We start from the raw sequence: 23,403 nt of genomic DNA, 5'->3' as shown, positions 1-23,403 counted from the left end.
CACTAACCTCCTGGATTCTACGACTCTACTCACCATGACTATGTCTGCCACATACACTTTATGGCCTTAAATAGGCTCCTAGATCCTAGTTTCGATGGTTCATAGATTACATTAGTCCAGGGTCGGTCCTGAGAAATTAAATATTCTCAAAGGCCTAGGATGAACAAGAAAAAAGGGCCCTTATCTTTATTATAATTTTTTATTTCTAAAAAAATATATAATGAAAAAATTGGGCCCTATGCAACTGCCCACTTTGCCTCCCTGAACGCCCCCATGCATTACACACATTGGTTTTCTTCATAGCCAAACCGACTCATCCTTATTTATTTTCCATAGAAGGAATGGCATTGCTTATCTACTTTTATATGTTGATGACGTTATTCTAACATCATCATCTACAGATCTTCTCCGGAACACCATATCCATGCTTTCCACCAAGTTTGCTATGATGATCTGGGCCACTTGTTGTATTTCCTTGGCATCTCCACGTCTCGACAACTGTCAGGTATGTTTCTTTATCAACACAAATACGCATTGTAACTTTTGGAGTGTGCTTATATGTCTACATGTAATCTATGCTTCACTGTCACACCCAAAACCAAGAACGACGGAAACGTTCTGGGGTGGAGGATGTTATGTCAAGTGTCACAACAATGCAAAGTAGTAAACAAGCAACAACATCATCCATTGCATTAATAGTATAATTTTGATTACAAGTGTGTTCTTTCATATCATAAACAACATAATGAATATTCAAAATAAAAGACAAGTCTCAACTGCTCCGTCTTCACAAAAACTGGTCGTCGTACCTGTCTATTTGTGACCTAAGAATACAAGTTATTTTGAAAGCGAGTATCAGCCAAAAATATGGTGAATTCATAAGTATTTATGTGTCTTTGTCTTGTAAAAATTGTAAAGGAAAGACTTGTAAATGTTTGAAGAAAATTTTGTATAAGTATGAAATGTTGTAAGTAATTGTAAACGTTTGAAAACCCTAGACAATCCCATATTTCCTACTAGTATAAAAAGTAATCTTCTACCAAGACCTAACTGTTTTGAAAGTAGTCTTCTACCAAGACCCGATTGTTTTGAAAGTAGCCTTCTACCAAGACCCGACTATTTTGAAAGTAGCCTTCTACCAAGACCCGACTGTACGACTATTATTATTATTCTAATCTACCTCATCGATCATGTGAATATACCACATAGTAAAGGTATTAATAAAATATTAACTGGAGTTTTATATCCTTTCGTAACTGTCGTAAGTACTGTAGTATTTGTAATAAGTGACTACTTTTGTACTATTTTGCCTTAATTGATGGTTAAGGCATAATGTGATGGCTAGATCCCATGCTAAACGCTCTCTGTCAAGAGATTATGGGAACCAAACGCGACCCCTGCAATGATTGCAAGCCGCGAACATCCACATTACTATGATCACGTATACCTAATATAATTATCACAATGCATTGTGATTAATTGGTATAGTTAGATCCTGAAATTGTTCCGTGCTATAGCACCTTGTTATGTCTGTTCTGTTACCGTGTATTGTAATCGTATTTATGTAAGCGTATTCATGTAAGCGTATCTATGTAAACGTATTCATGTAAGCGTATCTATGTAAGCGTATCTATGTAAACGTATTCATGTAAGCGTATCTATGTAAGTGTATCTATGTAAATGTATTCATGTAAGCGTATCTATGTAAGAGTATCTATGTAAACGTATTCATGTAAGCGTATCTATGTAAGAGTATCTATGTAAACATATTCATGTAACATGTAATGTAATAGTATAGACTCATGAATGAACTGAATCTTGTGTGATTCCTTGTACTTGGAATGGTAAGTAGTATCTCCTAACTATACCTATAATAGTTACTAATAATGTACGTGTATAACTGAAAGTATGCCTTTGCTACCCAAAGGTACTGAACTGACTAAGGAAACTTTTATGTCTATATATGTATACATGATATATAACTAATATTTAGACAACATTCAGACGACTAACCGATACCCTAAAGCCACATCCAAACGAGGAAAAGGAAATAAAGTGAACTAGACTTCCTATGTCCTTTAAACATTACTTATATAACTATACATATATGGGCAAGCATTTGATAATATAAAAGCATAAAATAAGTTTTGTAAAACCTTTGAAAGATTTAATACTAAGAAACGTTGACTTGATGTCAGTTTATAAAACGATTTGAAAGTATTTTGTTTGATAAGACAGTTTAAGTATCAGGAAGACCTTTGTTTGAAACTTAGTTGTAAATGAGTTTAAAAGGAAACATACAGTATGTAAGACAATTTAATAAAGAGTTTTAAACATATAAAAACATTTAAGAAAGTCATTTGAAGAAATCTGTCTGGTAAAATAGTTAACGTATAGTAAATCCATATGCATGCTAGTTATTAATCACATGTGATTGATATAATAACTAAACATGATTCAGCTTGTATCCCCCCCCCCCATAAAGCATTTATAAACATTTAAAAGGTTAATTAAGGGGTATGAACTCACCTGTAGTGAGTGGTATGTATGAACTGATGAAACAGGATTGCTAGGTGTCAAGTAAAAACTTGAGCACACACAAGGATCCTAGTTGTAACGCCCGTAGATTAGGGCTAGTCAATTTAGAGACGATAAGCATCAAAAATGAATTTTTGATGGAAGATTATTTAGAAGGATTAATCTTAACCAAGTTGTAGTATATGTCACAAGGTTTCTGTGCATATAAAGAACGCCGAAATCCGAGTTATAACGAAGAAGTTATGACCTATCGAAGTTTCGCGACAGAACCGGCACGACCCAGCGCGATGTAAATAGTGAATTTAAGGTAGATAGATATCTATCCTTAGTGATCTAAACGAGATTCGAAGATTTCTTCGATAGTAGTCCAACGATAAAAAGACAGACGAAAACGGAGTTCAGATGAAGGAGTTATGAGTTTATAACAGAGTTTTCCTGTCTCGGCCTACTAAAGATAATATATAAGTAATATACTTATAATATATTAAAAATAAAGTCAAAATTAGCCAATGGAGTCTAAACGAGAGTTGTAGAGCATAATCTCACCTTCGCGTCGATATAAAGAACGTCAAAAACGGAGTTCGTATGCGAAAGTTATGAATTTCTGAAATTCGGGGCGCGAAACCCCAAAACTATCAAAGACCACGACGTGGCAAGTCTCCTGACACCTCCGGGAGGCCCCCAGATGCAACTTAGGATGACGCAGGCAGTGACGACCAAGCCCACGACGTGGAAAAAGGTTGCCACGACGTGGCAAGGGCCAAATTTGCCCTATAAATAGATTTGAAGGGCCAGACGTTTAGGGTTGCTATTTTCTCTCTTCTCTCTCCCGTTTTACCTCGATTTGTGTGCCAGAAGTACCCCAAAGCCCCGGTATCATTCCCGAGTCCCGAAGCAAGATCCGAAGCCCCGAGAATCCCGAAGAGCGTGCTTCCCGAGCCGAAACTCTGCCCGCGAGAAGTTCGATTTTTGTGAAGATCTTCCAGATCTGCGGAGAGATACTACTTCTACAAGCCGTAGTGCTGTCCGATCATCTTCTGATCAAGTGAGTGTGTAGTTACTTTCTTCTAACACATAAATATTAAGTATTTTCTATAAAATATGTTTTATGTGTATAATATAAAGTTGTTTATATGTGTGGGTGTATAGTCCCTTTCATAAACACGGGTATAATACAAGTATTGTTTGAATGTATTAAGTATATGTTTGGGAGAGTGTGTGGTTACTTTATTCTAACACATAAATATGAAGTATTTGTTATAAAATACGTGCTATGTGTTTATATATTGTTGTTTATTTGAGATGAGTATGGAATGAATGTTTTATATAGTTTTTAAATGAGTTAAACTGTATATGTATTTTATATCTACAAATATGTTGGGTAGAACATGGGTAGATGAGATAGTTGGTATGTGATAAAATGATGAGGTATGAAAGATGATTAAGAATGATATTGGTAGATGCACCAATTAAGGAATGTCATAAAACTAGCAGATGCGCTTGAGAATAATATCGGTAGATGCACCAAGTAGTAAATGTCGTGATCTTGGCAGACGCGCCAAATAGAGATTGCCGTAACAATAGTAGATGCGCTTATAGGGTAATCTTGGCAGATGCGCTTATAGGATAATCTTGGCAGATGCGCTTATAAGATAATGTCGGCAGATGCGCCTAAAAGAGAATGTCATAAACCTGGCAGTCGCGCCTCATAGTGTATGATGTAATCCTGGCAGAGGCGCTTAAAGGATAATGTTGGCAGATGCGCCTTATGTAGAAATGAAAGTTTGTGCTAATTCCTTAGGTCAATCCTTAGGAATGAATGAAGGAAGGATAGTTGATTAATAGGGTAAAACCTTAAGAAATAAAGAAGATAATGGTGATGGGTAATTGGGTTGATTATTTAATGGTTGAATATAATAATTATATTATTGTGGGTCGAAAACCCTATATGCTCACCAGGCTCCCAAGCCTGACCCACTCAGTTTAATTGTATCACAGGTATCGATACGAAGCTGCTTTGCACTGAGAGATTAAAGGAGATGTAAATCTTCAGTGTAAATAATGTAAGTTCTGTTTATGCTTATGTGTCTGTATCGGAACATGACATCCCGAGATTTTGTTATATAATAAAAATAGATTGCTTTAAAGAAATGCTTTGATAAATCTTTATCATATTTTGGGAACAAATTCCGCAACTGTTTTCTTTAAAAGATTACTCTGATTTTAAAAACAAGCATAAACAAATCGGTCTTTTCTGGACGTGAAATTGGGGATGTCACAGTTGGTATCAGAGCATTAGTTTAAGCGAACTAGGAATTTGTAGGAAATTTCTAGACTTAAACTTAGAATGCTAAGTAATGATTGTGAGGAGTGTGTCTAAAATATGTTAGGTGGTACACCTAAATTGACACAAGCACTAGTTTATTTTAGGAATGATGCCTAAAATACTTTTATGTGCAAAATGTTTTTTGTGATAGCTATATTGATGCTATTATTTGTTCGGATCTATGGTCTGTTGCCGACCGGATCTGGAAACCTTATGTGTTTAGGATTCTAAGCGTATGGCTACGATATTAGAACTAGCATATAAACGTTTCGGAGTGATAAGGACGATTTGAATATCTATCGTGAATGAGGATCTAATTTCACCTTATTCGGTGTGTAGATCAAAAATGGTGAGAACAAGAAGTGGAGTTGGAAATGCTGATGAAAACAGGAATCAACCACCCGTGATTGAGCAAATACCTGTCGTAGCAGCAGCACCTGAGCCGATAACGATGGCTGGTGTACAAATGATGATTCAAACGATGTTGGATCGCCAGATGGAGGAGACCAGGCAGTTGCTTCAACAAAATCGTGAAGAACTGTCAATTCAAGTGGAAGAGCCTGAATTAAATGAAGGGCACTCGGAAGGAGGAAACTTCAGTGGATCTGTTGGTCAAGCCAACCCACCGATAGTTAGGCAAAACAACCAGAATGGAAGGAATGATGGAATGGGATGCAAGTATAAGGATTTTCTGACTTGCAAACCATCGACCTTCACTGGAAAGGAGGATCCAATCGGAGTTATGGATTGGATATCGGAAATGGAGCTAGCCTTCATGACGTGTGGTTGCAGAGGCAAGTTGCAGACCACTTTTGCAGTACGTCAGTTCAGGGGTGGGGCTGTTCGTTGGTGGAACACTTTGGGGAAGATCCTAAGTCCTAATGAGCCACTGCAACTGACCTGGGCAGAGTTCTTGGTGCAATTCAAGCGCAAGTTCTGCTCGGCCCAAAACCTGCTAGAGTTGGAGAACAAATTTCTGATATTGAAGAAAGGCAGCATGTTAGTGGATGAATACACTAATGCCTTCACAGACAAGATGGAGTTTGCTTTGCGCATCGTACCAGACGAACTGACAAAAGTCGACCGGTACGCAAAGGGACTCCCTTGGGAGTATGCGGTGCCAGTGCGTCAGGCACCTACTCTAGAGGCAGCTATTTGGGCTGCCAAGTCTGTTGAGAATATGATCAAGGGGAGGACTGACAGTAAGGTTGAAGTTGGCGAGAAGAGAAAGTTAGAAGGAATTTCAGGTTCTAATGAGAAAAGAAAATTCTCGAAGTCTGGAGGAGGAGGAAGGGATGAGGCAAGGTGGTGCGATAAGTGCAAGAAGAAGCACTCAGGAAAATGTGGCGTGGAGGTGACATGTTTCAAGTGTGGAAAGCATGGGCATTACGCCGATGAATGTATTTTCAACAAAAAGGTTTGTTACGAATGTAACGAAGAGGGGCACTTCAAGCAAGACTGCCCAAGGAAAAATCAAGCAACAAGGCTAGAGGCGCCGCTAAAGCTAAAGGCAAGAGCATTTCAAATGATCATTGATGAAGCAAATGGCAATGCAAGGAATCAGGAATAAGGATCTTATATCCAAAGATCAAGTTTTAAGGTAGCGATATGAAAAGTATCATGTATGTAGCCTATTAGAGGCATAGTATAGGGTGAACTTGAACTTTTGTGTAAACGTTTCAAGGAATTAATATAAACCCTAGTTTTGCTAACTGATGTGTTGAATGATTGTCTGATTTTCTTGTATGGTGACTTGGTCGACTGCGGGATAATACTTGGGACGAGTATGAGTAGGTGTGAAAGGTAGTAGATGCATATACTACCGGAAGCATAGGACTCGCACTTGGATCAGGGAAAGTCACAAGGTTACCAAGAAGCTAGTAATTGATTCCGTTTTGTTCAAGTGTGTCATTACCCTTGTTTCGATAGTGACTAGTAAGATGGTTGTTATTCCGACCCTAGTGGTCATATCAAAAATTGAGTCCGACTACGAGGAGTTTGTTACGTGGTTCATGGAACCAAGTTCGATGTAACATCTGACCTAAGTCAAAAGATTGAAATCAATGTGATCGATAGCATCGCGCTTGTTGTTAAGGAAGCTTGTAGCTAGAAATGCTACATGTAAAAATGTGATTATATCACGTTAGAATATGAAAGAAGGTATATTCCATTCTGGAATTTGACTCTAAGAGACTTGAGTCTAAGCGTTGCATCATACGATGAGAGGTCATTAGAACACGACCCATCAATTTGTTACAATAGATAAATGAAAGTATTTATCCTGAGAAGAAGAAGGAGTCCACAATAAGGACTTATTTTGTAACTTGGAAATTATGATTGAAAGTACAGCATAGTACGATAAGAAGATGCAAGATTGGGCATCGTCTGCGGTCAAGAAAACCATAGAGTTAAATACTCTCTCGAGGAAAACATAGAAGTTACGGTTATTACTTAGGATGGAGAGATAGCGTAAGGAGTCAGTATACGAATCCTGTTTTGTTGATGATTCCGGGACGTAATCATCCTAAGGGGGAGATAATTGTAACGCCCGTAGATTAGGGCTAGTCAATTTAGAGACGATAAGCATCAAAAATGACTTTTTGATGGAATATTATTTAGAAGGATTAATCTTAACCAAGTTGTATTATATGTCACAAGGTTTCCGTGCATATAAAGAACGCCGAAATCCGAGTTATAACGAAGAAGTTATGACCTATCGAAGTTTCGCGACAGAACCGGCACGACCCAGCGCGATGTAAATAGTGAATTTAAGGTAAATAGATATCTATCCTTAGTGATCTAAACGAGAGTCGAAGATTTCTTCGATAGTAGTCCAATGATAAAAAGACAGACGAAAACGGAGTTCAGATGAAGGAGTTATGAGTTTATAACGGAGTTTTCCTGTCCTGGCCTACTAAAGATAATATATAAGTAATATACTTATAATATATTAAAAATAAAGTCAAAATTAGCCGATGGAGTCTAAACGAAAGTTGTAGAGCATAATCTCACCTTCGCGTCGATATAAAGAACGTCGAAAACGGAGTTCGTATGCGAAAGTTATGAATTTCTGAAGTTTGGGGCGCGAAACCCCAAAACTGTCAGAGACCACGACGTGGCAAGTCTCCTGACACCTCCGGGAGGCCCCCAGATGCAACTTGGGATGACGCATGCAGTGACGACCAAGCCCACAACGTGGAAAAAGGTTGCCACGACGTGGCAAGGGCCAAATTTGCCCTATAAATAGATTTGAAGGGCCAGACGTTTAGGGTTGCTATTTTCTCTCTTCTCTCTCCCGTTTTACCTCGATTTGTGTGCCAGAAGTACCCCGAAGCCCCGGTATCATTCCCGAGTCCCGAAGCAAGATCCGAAGCCCCGAGAATCCCGAAGAGCGTGATTCCCGAGCCGAAACTCTGCCCGCGAGAAGTTCGATTTTTGTGAAGATCTTCCAGATCTGCGGAGAGATACTACTTCTACAAGCCGTAGTGCTGTCCGATCATCTTCTGATCAAGTGAGTGTGTAGTTACTTTCTTCTAACACATAAATATTAAGTATTTTCTATAAAATATGTTTTATGTGTATAATATAAAGTTGTTTATACGTGTGGGTGTATAGTCCCTTTCATAAACATGGGTATAATACAAGTATTGTTTGAATATATTAAGTATATGTTTGGGAGAGTGTGTGGTTACTTTATTCTAACACATAAATATGAAGTATTTGTTATAAAATACGTGCTATGTGTTTATATATTGTTGTTTATTTGAGATGAGTATGGAATGAATGTTTTATATAGTTTTTAAATGAGTTAAACTGTATATGTATTTTATATCTACAAATATGTTGGGTAGAACATGGGTAGATGAGATAGTTGGTATGTGATAAAATGATGAGGTATGAAAGATGATTAAGAATGATATTGGTAGATGCACCAATTAAGGAATGTCATAAAACTAGCAGATGCGCTTGAGAATAATATCGGTAGATGCACCAAGTAGTAAATGTCGTGATCTTGGCAGACGCGCCAAATAGAGATTGTCGTAACAATAGTAGATGCGCTTATAGGGTAATCTTGGCAGATGCGCTTATAGGATAATCTTGGCAAATGCGCTTATAAGATAATGTCGGCAGATGCGCCTAAAAGAGAATGTCATAAACCTGGCAGTCGCGCCTCATAGTGTATGATGTAATCCTGGCATAGGCGCTTAAAGGATAATGTTGGCAGATGCGCCTTATGTAGAAATGGAAGTTTGTGCTAATTCCTTAGGTCAATCCTTAGGAATGAATGAAGGATAGTTGATTAATAGGGTAAAACCTTAAGAAATAAAGAAGATAATGGTGATGGGTAATTGGGTTGATTGTTTAATGGTTGAATATAATAATTATATTATTGTGGGTCGAAAACCCTATATGCTCACCAGGCTCCCAAGCCTGACCCACTCAGTTTAATTGTATCACAGGTATCGATACGAAGCTGCTTTGCACTGAGAGATTAAAGGAGATGTAAATCTTCAGTGTAAATAATGTAAGTTCTGTTTATGCTTATGTGTCTGTATCGGAACATGACATCCCGAGATTTTGTTATATAATAAAAATAGATTGCTTTAAAGAAATGCTTTGATAAATCTTTATCATATTTTGGGAACAAATTCCGCAACTGTTTTCTTTAAAAGATTACTCTGATTTTAAAAACAAGCATAAACAAATCGGTCTTTTCTGGCCGTGAAATTGGGGATGTCACACTAGTTAACATGTAATGACACATATATGTATCCAAATAGTCTTTAAACAACTAATTAACATAGTTAAGTCACCCTAGGACATGTAAAACACTTTATATAAGTGTTATAACTGCTAAGTAGTGCATCTAAGCGTTGTAGGACAAAGCCATTGAGTTTAGGGTTCAAGAGAACCCCTTACATGAGTTTACGCTTTATTGACCACAACTCATTGAGTTTACGGCCGTAAACTCAAGATTTCTTGATCATGAGTTGTTTTGAAGGCTTATAAGTCCCTAGAAGCATTTCTACTTGATGGTTAAGCCTCTGGAAGAGATTAGGGCACAATTTCCCTCCTTTGAGGAGTTTACGACCCAAAGACCATTTCCTTTTGGGTTTACTACCGTAAACCCTTATGGATTATGGTATTTTGATGTTTTCAAGTCGATCCTAAACATATAAAGGAATGAGTCTAGACTAGTTTCCAAAGCTTGTGAAGGGACTAGGGTCACTTTGGCCCCTAAATTAGGGTTTACGCTCCAAGGTGTTCTTGGACTGTAAACACCTTTGATCTTGGGTTTCAATGGTGTTTTCTTGATGATAATAAGTGTAACAAGTCTTATAACAATCCTAGGTAATAGTACTTACTATTTAGAAGCTTGAAAAGGTGTTTAAAGTCCAAGAACACTAGTGTGTGTTCTTGGTGAAACTTGAAGATCTACACGTTTGGAATGATTTCATGGATGAAATCATGTAAGATCACTAGATTAAGATAGATATCAACTAAACAAGGAAGAAAACACTTACTTTCTTGAAGATTTTTGAAGAACTTTGGATGATACTTGAGAGAGAATTGGTTTCTAGACTTGGAAGTGTGAAAAAAAGCTAAAAATAACTAAGTGTCACTTATATAGTCAATAGGGTTTATGGACCTAATACCATTTAGGCCGTAAACTCCAAACTCTTGGAGTTTTTGGAACTTTATTGATGCACAAGAAACCCTAGGGCATCCTCTCTCCTGATTTCTCTCAAAGTGCTAATCCTAAAATACTCAAACTTATTCCAAAAAGCTTGAAAATTAGCAGAAATTGTTCAGACTTCTATTGAAGTGAAGGGTTGTACATAATAGAAAGTTCGGGTTGTCACATTCACTCCTGTTGAGCCTCAGTTAAAGTTATCTCATGATGGTCCTCCAGTTGTTGATCCCACTCTTTACTGCAACCTAGTAGGTGGTTTCCAATATCTCACCTTCACCTGCCCGGACATATCCTACACAATGCATCAGATTACCAATATGCATGACCCATACGAGCCTCACTTTCACGCTCTTACGTGCATTTTTCATTATATCTAAGGCACTATTGATTTGGGTATTCATGTTCACTTGTCTACGACTATGGGTCTTATTGCTTACTCCGATAACGATTTAGGGGGGGGGGATGTCTCAACTCTAGCTGCTCCAACGGTGATTACTGTGTCTACTTAGGAGACAATATTGTTTCCTGATCCTCCAAATGCTAGGCTATCGTTTCCAGATCCAGTGTCGAAGCTGAATATTGAGAGGTGGCCAATGCTATTGTTGAGAGTTGTGGCAACTTTAGTTTCATGTAGCTTTCGACTAATACCGTACAACATCAACGGATGCAACACACATAGATCGACATTCACTTCGTACAAGTTAGAGTCGCCACCGGATAAGTCCGAGTTGTACATGTTCCTTCACCTCTTCGGTGTGTATACATCTTCACGAAGGGGCTTCTATATTCTCTATTTTCTGATTTCTGATCCAGTTTAAGTGTTCGATCTTCATCTACCCCTTAAATCACAGGGTCATATTAATGTATATTAGTCTATTAGTTATTAGCCCATTGGTGTATTATTTAGGCCCATTTGTATTTTGTATTGTATATATGTTTGTGTACGTATGAATGAGAAAGGCAACCAATGTTTTGGCAATTTATTACTTAGGTGATTGTGAAGTAGACTTTGGGAGGGCATTTCAAAACTAGGATTTCGCTCATCGGTTTTCCAACAACTATGTTGAATTTAGCAAATAGTGCCCTCTCAGTTTTATTCCAGATTTATCTAATCATTCCACCTTAAAATACTTGATCTTCCATGGAAAACGGATGACCGGCGAAATGTTACTGGATCTACCAGAGTTCCGTAATCATTATCTTTAAAGTACGTAACAAAATTTCATAAAACATAACCAAATTAAGTTTCAAGTTGCTAATATCTTCTTCACTTGAAGTGTTAGACATTTATGATAATAACTTTGGAAACAAACTACCATATGGGGTGGAGAATTTCAAGAACCTCGCTGATCTTTTACTTATCAACAACAATTTTTTTAATAGTTTACAAAAGCCAGAGTAATATTAGATGAGCACGGATAGCGGATACCCGTTTTTGGGACCGGAGCCGCTTCGGAACTGTTGGTTCTGGAACCAGGTCATTGGTTCCGATTCTAGTTCCTAAAAGTAGGAACCACCCAGGACCGATTCTGATTTCCATTTTTTAGGAACTGTTATCCGCCGAGTAACCACCGAAACCGGTTCCGAAATATTAAAATTTAAAAATACTTAAATAATTAAACGAATTGGTTGTAACAAGGTTGATGTCTACGACATTTGTTGAAACTATCTAATTGGATCTTGAAGGTAACATGCTTATAAGTTATATCTGCAACTTTTGTTAATGCATGACTGTAATACAATTTGAACATACGTGATGATAATATCTTTTGAAAATATATGATGTTAATACGATGTTAAATAACATTAACTGGTTGATGGTAAGAACATGATCTTTGATCCATGATTTATATTTAGCAACTTGGATTATTGTTTGTAACTTGTATCGTAATGAACTAGTTATTGTATTTATTTTTTGTTTCAATGGCTAAGAATTATTTTGTATTAACAAAACTAAAAATGACGTAACCGGGTTACCCGGTTCCAGAACCGGAACCGCCGGTTCAGGAAGTGGTTTCAAAAATTTAAGAACCATCTAGACCAGTTCTGGTTCTGGTTATGGTTCTAACTTCATAGGAACCACTGGTTTCGGTTCCGGTTCCAGTTCCGACGAAATGAAATTAGTACCCGTCTATGCTGATCCCTAAATAATATGATGAATCTTTATCTATTTTGTTGGAGGGTGTAACAAGAGCGGGTTGAGAGGAAAAAAAAAAGGAGTTGGGCGGCGACGATCTAACTCTTAAATTGTTAGATTTAACTGTCCAAGGACCATTGATGCAATATATGTAAACCATGTGGATACCATCTATCAACATTTCAATGGTTGGATCAAAGATGCGATTCCGACCAAGCCACAAGGACCAAAACTGTAACATACTAATAAGTTTGGAATACATCATAAATTTACAGATAATAATCAAAGGGATCTAACTTCTGAAAAAAGTATCACGCATTTAAAAAATTACAGACATATCTAAATACCTTACTCATTAAGTCGTATTTTGATATTTAGTCATTTTGTTATTTTGGTCGGTTTGTTATGAAACCAATAACACAATTGGAGGGCCCCTTCAAGGTTTAATGGGAAGAATTTTTTTACAGTCAAATTATTTGAATGTTTTGAACCGGGGTCCGGGTATAGGAAGTACAAATGACTTAGCTTCAAGCATGCATATTAACATCATTAACATGTACGTTTACACGCACAAACTGACATACATACAATTTATATAACATGTAGCAGGTAGTATTGACTATTGAGAACTAATTTAGGCATTTGGATGAAGATAATTAATGGTTGTGATTAGATATCTAGATTAAATGTTTAAATAATTTGTAATCTTAAACATGTTGAATAATGTACACAGTAATAGGAATGGAAGAAAACAAAGTAGTTTGCTGTTGTTTGTATTTGGAGTTTATATATGCGGGAATGGAAGAAAGACAAAGAAGTTTTGCGGTTGTCTACAAAAAAAATTCAAGAAAGTGTTTTCAGAGAAGGCAAACAGCATTATAAACCTTGATGACAACGATTTCGTGAATCCACCTGAATGTAAGATGCACCCTTTTATATCAAATTTTCTTGTATGTTATTGTAAACGACATTTATTGAATTCAACATGAAAATATTACAAAGATTTTTCTTTTTGTACTATATTATTTCAAGGAACATTTAAAAAAAAAATCAAAATTGAATTATATCACGTGGAAATTTCATATGTTTATGTGGATCAAAATAGTTATCTAGAAGAGCTGAAAAGAATTTTTAGCACATGCAAGAGAATTGAAAACTATGATTTTGTTTTTTCACAATGGAGTGAGTATTTATGTCTAGACGATTAAGAAAAAATAGGATTAAATCATCAGATAAGTTTAAAAGCAAACACATGTGTTTGCGTTGGGTATACATGGACAACGTGAAAAAACTTATAAAAATCCTTCATCTCAAGATTTCCATCCAAGTGAAACATCTAAGGTGCTCTTGTTTTTTCAAAGTGAAATCGTCTGAAATCTACGGACCAACTCTGCAGCAGAAGATATGGACCAAACGGCTGCAGACTGTAATGTGAGACATGTTTGTTTTTTTAACGTCTGCAGGCTGCAGGCTGTTGCAGATATTAAAAAAATTAAAATAAAGTGATTTAATAAACCAAAAATAGTTTTTTAGTACCAAAAATTTAATGATTGTAGTCTTAAAACATTGAAATAAAATTCAAACAACCAAATTAGTCTTACAATAACATTTTTAAATAAAATTTATACAACCAAACTTTAATAATTATCATTCCGTATTTTGCATCAATTGTTCGACAGTTTCATCTCGTAACTGGGTCATATATTTACGGTCCGCTGCAGTACCATGTGTTGGAATCTCATCTTCATCATTATCAACGACTGCATTGTTATTCCAAACCGAGACATTTGGTTCATCATATCGTGGAAAATACTCATCGCGTAGTCCCCATCTTCTTATAAAATTATGAAGCGCGAAACATGCAAGGGTAATGTTTCGTTGCATAACCAACGAGAATGGTGTCATCCTCTTCAATATAGGGAATCGTGCTTTCAAGACACCAAAAGCACGCTCATTGACATTCCGAAGTTTTGCGTGTGCATGGTTAAATTTTTCTTTATTTGTTAATGCATGTCTTAGACGGAAATCTCCAAACCAATACCTCACATTACGATACGGTGCCATAAAACCTCGAATGTTTGCACAGGCGGCATCACAAAGATAATATTTATCTGTAAAAAAAACAAAAAAAAGTCATTTATTTTTCAAACTAAGATAAAACTATTTAAATAACCATAAATTTACCTGATGGTGGAAACGAGAATGGTGCATGTGGATTTGCTAATGCTTCTGATAAAATTCTAGAATCATGTGTTATCTCTTCCCAATCGGCCACAACAAACGTAAACATCATGTTGAAGTCACATATTGCCAATACGTTTTGGTAACAATCGTCTTTTCCCCTACTTCTATATAAATCTCATTTGTTTGTAGGGAAAACAACATGTATTAAAGTGCCATCAAGTGCACCAACTGCTCCCTTGAACACCCGTCGCAGCCACCTATTATGTCCCGGAATGTTTGGATTCGGATTAAAAGAAGTTGGTACTATAATGTCATGTGCGAAAAGCAACATTTTGTCCAACACTTCATTAAAAACTTATGGATTGTTTGTTTTGAGTGTTGAAATCTCCGCTTGATAATTTAATAACGTTGGTTATGACCGATCATCATAAAAAACATAGCCATCTTCTCCTCAACCGATACATGTTTGTTGTCACACCCCCAAACATGAACGACGGAAACATTCGGGGGTGGAGGACGTCATGTACAGTATCATAACAAATATAAAATAGTAATCAAAGCAACAACAACCATTGTATTGATAATAAAATGATTACATTGAATACATAACATAGATTGATTGTTTTCAAAAATAGATAACAAAGACTTGAAGCTACTATGATCCACCTTCTTGAAACTTGTACGAGAACCTGTTTATTAGTTTCCTGAGAATACAAGTGATTTGGAAAGTATATCAACATTTAAGTTGGTGAGTTCATAAGTATTTAATTTATAAAGTAAGTTTATTGTTTCTTGAAAATGTTCATGGGATATTACAGAAAATCCTATATTTTCTTAATAACTTGAAGTGTAGCCTTTAGCTTTGAGAGCAAAATATATTTGTTTCTTAAGTTTAAAGAGTGATATATGATGCTTTGAATTTGTATATGAAAAGTGACCAATATTGGTTCCTACCATGATTACTAAGTGCATACAAGTTATATAAACTCAAAGACTTGAACCAACAGTCAATTGGGTGAATCTGCCCTAAGTCCACAACCAAACAAGGAACAGGAGATAAGGCGGAAATCACACATTCCACTGTCTATCAAATCTTTATTTTATATAACCCAAACATATCCACTAAGTAGTCATATCAATATGTAACTATATGTATATGTTTCCAGAAAATCCGATATTTCCTATGAAATGAGTTATGATTTGTTGTGTATAAAATGAATGTATTAGATCCGGAAAATCCTATATTTTCCCTAATAATGTATTTGTAAAACTGTTTGCTTGTAAAGTGATAGTGTTAAACCCAGAAAAGCCTATATTTTCCTAAGAGTGAGAGGCAGTCTTAAATGACCAAGACTGTAACTTGTGAGTAAATATGTCATACTTAGTTTAATAACTTGTAGTTTTATTATTAAGTAAAACTAGTTGTAGTTGTATCTATACTGAATTCTGAATGTGCTGATAATACTCTATCATGATTACTTAGTCCCTACAAGTTATAGATGACTAAGACTGGAACCGACAGTCGATTGGGTGATTCTGCCCTAAATCCACAACCAAACAAGGAACAGGAAATGAACACACATCCCACTATCTATCAAATGAAAACCATATATAACCTTGATGTAAATACAAAGTGATCATATAGTTATTATTCCCCGAACTTGATTGAGTTGAGTATTACTACGTGTATGAGTCATTGTTTCCACGTTGCGAATTCCTATAACCATGCTAATATGACGGATATCCTTACTGTAAATGACATTTGTAACCCCTGAACTTTCGTTCCAACTGTAGCTAACAGTCAGGGCATGGGATTGTCTGTCTCGTATAGATCTATACACAAACTCACGCTCTCCTTACAGGAGACTCTGGCTATAAGTGTTGGACTTTCGTTTAATACTAAACAAAGCCGCTGTCTCACAGATGATTCGCTAACAATAAGTTCACTAGTAATATTTGAAAAACCTTTTAGTAAATAAAAATAACAATTTTCATTTTTAACTTTATACGATAGAAAGAGTGGATTGACTCATAAATTATACTTATCACAATTTATATACGTGTTTTCCTATCGTTGTTCCTTTTAACCTGTAATTTCCATAAAACGATACTTATCATAGTTTCCATGTATATTATTTATATTATGGAACTTTGTTATTAACAACATTTAGAAGTTTATAAGTTTGATAATAATGTTTGTGATTCGAAGTCGATATTTTTGTGTAATAAATACGTAAAGTATAAGAAAACATAACCAATAGTTTGAAACACAAGTTTCCTTGTGTTATACTTGTATTCCCCCCCCCCCCCCCCTATAAAACATATAAAAAGTTTGGAAAAGGTGTAGGGGTATAAACTCACTTGATAAGTGGAGAATCGCGCAACGCTTCATTTCTAGGAAGGATCGTTCTTGACGAAACAACGGGTTTCTGGTGAAAAATCGGGCTTCACGCAAGTAGTACTTTGACTGGAAAAGATTTATTTCTTGGGAACTTCGGGACTTCGAGCCTTCTTTGGGATCTGGACGCGTAACTGGGGCGTCGGGGTAGTCTCGGGATGCTAAACGCAGAGTAAAAGTGGCCAGAAGAAGAGAAATGAGTAGCCTAAACCCGACACCTTCGGTTTCTATTTATAGGGTCATTTTTGGGGTCTCATGTCGTGAACCAAGCTTATTCACGTCGTGGGCTTGATCATCACTGCATGCATCATTGCAAGTTGGGTCTGACAGATTCCAGGAGGCGTCAGCACTGAGTTCACGTCGTGAACCTCTGTTTCACGTCGTTAACTCTGACACAGTGTTGGGGTTCGCGCCCTGAACTTCAGAAGTTCATACTTTCGCATACGAACTCCGCTTTTGACGTTCTTTATATTAACGCGAAGCTGAGATTATGCTCTACAACTCTCGTTTAGACTTCGTCGACTAATTTTGACTTTAAATTTTATTATATTTATTTTTAGTAGGTCGGGACAGGAAAACTCCGTCAAAAATCCATAACTTCTTCATCCGATGTCCGTTTTCGTCTGTCTTTTTACCGTTGTACTACTATTGTCGAGATCTTTGATTCTCATTTAGATTGCGTTGGCTAAAAGTCGCTCGATCTCTATTTCGAGTTTTTAGCTGTCTACTGCTATGTCTGAAACTTCGAAAAATCATATCTTTCTTATACGAAGTCAGATTTGGGCGTTCCTTTTGTGTACGTTTCCGGTTTAATGATATCTACAACTTTCATTTAGATACCTAAGGTTGAAAAGTATTTTTATTGAAATTTCATATTTTACCCTTAACAGTATTTTACCGGTTTTGTTGTGGATCTTCGATTAGTCATAACTTCTTCGTTATAACTCGGATTTCAGTGTTCTTTATATTTTTGGAAACCTAGTTACTATATCTACCAATTTATTTATCCTAATTAAGGTTATTGAACAATTTATTTGTGACCTAAATTTGACTAGTGTTACATTTGTTATCCTTTAACGCGTAGTTTACTCTAAAATGAGCACATAGTCGGCCAAATGATTCACGGGATATGCATAGCACTTTAACACATTGTAGAGGATTACGGTGAAGTAACACTGACGTAAATTCATGTCCCGTCATTTCCGAATCGTTGTCCCGCACTTGTTTGACACCCCTCTTTCAAAAGTAGCGGACATACAAGTACATTAGAATTATGAGTAGTATTTTTTTTTGTCGTGATCCATTAGGCACCTATTAATCAACAAAACTACCAAATAACATAAAATAAAACTCAAGAACCAACTAGGATAAGATAATAACATAACATAAATCTCAAGTACCAAATAACATAGCATAAATCTCAATTACCAAATAACATAACATAAATCTCAAGTACCAAATAACATAAGATTCAAGTACCAAATACTACAAATAACATTCAAGTAGCAAATAACCAAAAAACATAACCATAGTTCCAAAACATGCAATTAAAACCTAAACAACTCAAACATATAAACTTAACGAACAATATTTCCATCCTTTAAAACCCCTAAATTTGTAGTTGTCATCTCGATCCATCCTATTAATATTTTGTGGATCATTAGGCAAATTTACCCACATCTTTCTTTTATTCATGGTCCCTCCAAAAATGTGATATGCAGCAAATCGTAGAGGGTCTAGTGGGTCTAACTCGAGCAACTCAAGCTTCTCTAAACATTGGGGAATTGTTGGCCCTTGAGTCAAATGGCGTAGAGCTTTTTGCATCTCCAATGCTAAATCATCAACAGTAATAAAAGTTTTAGGCGAGGCACAAGAAGGTAGATCAGGTGAGGCACTATGAGCTCGAGGTCTAGGAGTTGAGGGTTTAGCCCTTTTGTTAGGGTTACCAGAAGGTGAAGCGGCTGAAGGTAAATCAGCAGAAGGTGAAGCAACAGAAGGTGGTGGCTGAGTAAAATGCTCACTAGTATGATTGGAAAAGTAATCCTCTTTATCTATGTTAATGGAAGGGGCGTCCATAAGCGTTAGTGGTGCGTCATGGAAAGAAGATGATCCATGTCCCGATGGTGTTTGGGATGTGGCATAACTGAGATTACCAGATGCACTGTTTCCATCAAAGAGTTCTATGGGACGGCTTTCAAAGAAGCGGCTTTCGGATGTCCCTAAACCCAATCAATGTAACAAAAGTAATATAAGAATAAATGACAACTATATACTCACACTCCTCATTTGTTAAGTTAAAAGTATTTGTTTGTGGATTGTAAAGGTTGCCAGTTTTGTTTTTTAAGTATAACCATCATGTGTATTTGGCTTTAAGGTTATCATAGGTGTTTTTTAATTGTCATTGATTCAAATCCACACTATACTTTTCCTTGATGGTTGTTCCTAACTTGTGTCATGATAGTTTGTGCAAACTCAAACCTTTTCTACACACGGTTTGTACTTCTTCAATACAAGTGAGCAATAAGCGTTTTTTTTTGTAGGGCGTTTTTTTAGATGAGGTTAGAAGCGGTTAGAAGAGCCAAACCCAATGTTGTATGGGGAAGAGGACGGAAAGAGATTTTTGAGCCCGAAATCTGCGGAAAAACAAACTGCTGCGAACTTAAAAGTGTTGCGCGTGTGCTGCGCCACGCAACACTAAGAGGTAAGAAGAGTTTTTTTAAAAAAAAACAAACACAACCTAACTCTAAAAGGTGGTCATAATTTTCAATTTCTTGTCTTATTTCATAAAAAAAAATATCAATACTTATACAATTATACGATGCTAATAATATTTTTATTTATTTTATGAGACATGAAAAGAATACAAATCTCATGATAGCTTGGAGGTTTTTGGTTCTATTTGAAAAAAAATAAAAAAACATGAAAATATTTGTTCCTTTTGACAATGTTTTTTAGTTACAAATGTTCTTATCTAGGTTCATGAATGGATTATAAGTTTTAAGACGTTCTTAATAGTTGGATTTCATCTTTTTTTACATGATCAATTTATTTTATTGTTTATTTAACATCTTAAGATTTTGCTTTTCTTTATTTCACAAGCTGAATAACATTATAACTTTTACAACATACAAATACAAGATACAAGATACAAAATAAGCATATATCTAAAAATAACGATTTTGCCTCTTGTCATAACACATTTTCAAATTTACACTTATTCTTTTAAAGAAATTTTGATTTAACAATTTTCATCTTTCATAATTTTAAAGTTAAATTATTAGTATTTTATAAGTTTTGATTTTGATCCCTTAGTATATTATAAAGTTATGTTTGTTGTCCCTTACATAACTTACAACATTCGTTTTTATTAATTGAAAAGAAATTCTTTGCCACAATGAACGGAGCAACATAAATACGAGTTTACTAGTGATTGAAGTGTTCATTGGTTTGATAATGTGTGATAAATCTATTCTAGTTTTAATATTATCCATTCTAGTTTGATAATGCCAAAACGAAAGGCATAAAATGGAAAGGAAATTGTGGAAAATCAGATTAAAACAACCATTCAAAAGTTTAAGATCAATTGCATATATAAATTTCAACACATTCACGTGGTATATATGCATATTTATGACGTTTTTCAAAATATAAAAAACCTTTTCAAAATAATAATGACATTTTTATGTGAACGTACAATGGGCTTAACCGGGCTTTAGGTCAACAACAAGGCCAATTCGGATAATGGGCTTTGGGTCAGCAATGAAGCCCATTTGGATAACTGATATTGGTGATTCAGAAGTCCACAACACCTAGCTACCTTCATCTTCTTCGCATTCACAGCAGCGAATCTCCAAATCCGAGCACCTGCGCAAGTAACTACATCACAATCTCTTCATCTTTCTTCATTAATTTTATGTTTAGAGGTTTTCCTTCGTATCTTAATTTCCTGCTTTTTAATTTTTTTTACCTGGCCATATATCCTTTGCCTCATGTCTCATTAATCTCGTTAATGTTTGTTGATCATGAAATCAATTTCATGTTTCATTTGAACGCTAATTCGATCAATTGCGAACTGGATTCACAAATCACATTGAATGTTACCATTTTTAAAGAGTCTTCATTTGATCTTGACGACGGAATTTCTAGGGTTCGAATGATTGTATGTATCCATTAGACATTTGTAAAAGCTTCTCATTTGATATAATATACATATATGGCAGCTATGAAGAATCCGAGACTATGGTGTAACACAATCATGGTGCAAGGGTTAATTGGGATCACTCGACACTACAGATCAAATCCAAAAGTAGATTTTAAGAAACTGAGGCCCATGATTCTGAAGAGGATCGAGAATCGAGCCAAATATTATCCAGTAAAAGACATGATCCCTGTTGCTTATGATGTCGTAAGATCAAGAAGCCTTTTGATTCAAGGCGTATCCACTCTTCTCCAAGTAATACCCATCTGGTCTTGCAAGTATTCTCTATCTCTCATTCACTGTTTTCTTCTTCTTCTTCTTCTTCTTCTTGTTCTTCTTTTTCTACACCTTTTGTTTTTCAAAATAAACATACAATTGGTTTGATGATTGATAAAACACACATATACACTATCTTCCACTTACAGATTCTGTCAAGAAGTGTACATTGGTGAAAAGGGTCACGCAATCAAAACCTGCCATGGGTACAAACGTCATTCCAAGAACAAACCCCACGAATGGATCAAAGGAGGTATAAATGACATTCTTGTCCCTGTAAACACATTCCACCTAAAAACCATGTTCCAAAATGTGATCAAACACGATGAAAGATTCGATTACAACCGAATACCCGCAATTCTTGAACTCGCGCTCCAAGCAGGTGCCGATTTTGATTTTGACCACGAGGGTATATCCGGAAACAAAATTGAATGTTTAAATGTTGAATCTTTATCACCCAATGATCTGAGGGTAATTTCGGAAGGAACTTTAAAGGCATGGGAGGTGGTTAGATCGGGTGTTCAAAAGTTGATGATGGTTTATTCGGCTAAAGTTTGTAAATATTGTTCGGAGGTTCACGTGGGCCCATCTGGACATAAGGCGCGATTGTGTGGGGTGTTTAAGTATGAGAAGTGGCGTGGAGGGCATTTTTGGAAAAAAGCCGAGGTTGATGATTTGGTGCCTGAAAAGGTGGTGTGGTTTCGTAGGCCTCAAGATCCGGTTGTTCTTGAGGATAAGTGGCGGTCATTTTACGGACATGCCCCTGCGGTGGTTGATTTGTGTACGAAAGGTGGTGCGGTGGCACCGATTAAGTATTATTGTATGATGAAACTTCAAGGATTATCTGCTGATGTGGCATTTAAGACTCGCTGAGATTAAAGACATTACATAACATGTTGTACTGTGTTTGATATTTATCAGACTGACTGAGACTTAGATTTAGATTGTGAAAGAAAATGAAAGTTTTTGTCTTGTTCTATGTATGTGAAATTAGACATTTGTAACCTTGTGGTATAAAAATGGGAAATGCCTAAATAGTAATCAAGTTTGATAATCGTTTAACTTGTGGTTTTTATACTTTTTGTTCTAATTACTCAAGTTTCAATTTTGTTCTATGTATGTGAAATTAGACATTTGTAACCTTTTTACTAAGGAAAAATCCACCAAAACAATCTTAGAGATCTTAGACGAATAAATCAAACCAAAACAATCTTAGCAACCAATTTTGCAGCCCATTGTATTCCATTACAATATATCCATTTTCAAAAGTTTCGGGAGTTCCTTTGACTTCCTAATTTTTGGCCACAAATGGTTTGCCATCATGTTGTACTTTTTGCAATATGGCAACCGATCCATTGTCAACTTGGCATCCACTAAACGACTTGGCTATCGTTCGATGGGTCGCTAGTAGTTTCAAAATTTATAATTTGAATTTTGAAACTCGATTGAATTTTGAAAAGGAGAAATTGGATGAGAAAAAGAAAGCTCGAGATGAGAAGCAAAGAGCACGAGTGAAAAAAAAAAAAAAAAAAAAAAAAAAAAAAAAAAAAAACTTGCAATATAGAGTTTTTAACGCACAACATCGATCATCTCTTCAAAAACTAACTCGAGATGGTTTTGAGGGTTAGAGAGAAAATCATGTAAAATATTA

General features: G+C 36.0%; 1 protein-coding gene across 2 annotated transcripts; it reads left to right on the top strand.

Moving 5' to 3' along the window:
* Positions 1-21,082: 21,082 nt before the first annotated feature.
* APO4 (APO RNA-binding protein (DUF794)) lies at positions 21,083-22,806 on the top strand. Of its 2 annotated transcripts, none has more exons than XM_079033642.1 (3): positions 21,083-21,150; positions 21,499-21,754; positions 21,902-22,806. In XM_079033642.1, the coding sequence occupies exons 2-3, from the start codon at positions 21,501-21,503 to the stop codon at positions 22,623-22,625; spliced, it is 978 nt and encodes a 325-aa protein (XP_078889768.1). In that variant the 5' UTR covers positions 21,083-21,150; positions 21,499-21,500; the 3' UTR covers positions 22,626-22,806. The 2 variants fall into 2 exon arrangements, with proteins under 2 accessions (XP_078889768.1, XP_078889764.1); XM_079033638.1 differs by having other exon boundaries at positions 21,112-21,201.
* The last annotated feature ends 597 nt before the right edge of the window (positions 22,807-23,403 follow it).

This window comes from Lactuca serriola, chromosome 1 (genome assembly GCF_051521515.1).
Source record: "Lactuca serriola cultivar US96UC23 chromosome 1, Lser_US96UC23_V15, whole genome shotgun sequence".
NCBI classification, from domain to species: Eukaryota; Viridiplantae; Streptophyta; class Magnoliopsida; order Asterales; family Asteraceae; genus Lactuca; species Lactuca serriola.
The sequence above is the reverse complement of the archived record's forward strand: the minus strand, read 5'-3'. Positions and strand labels throughout refer to the sequence as shown.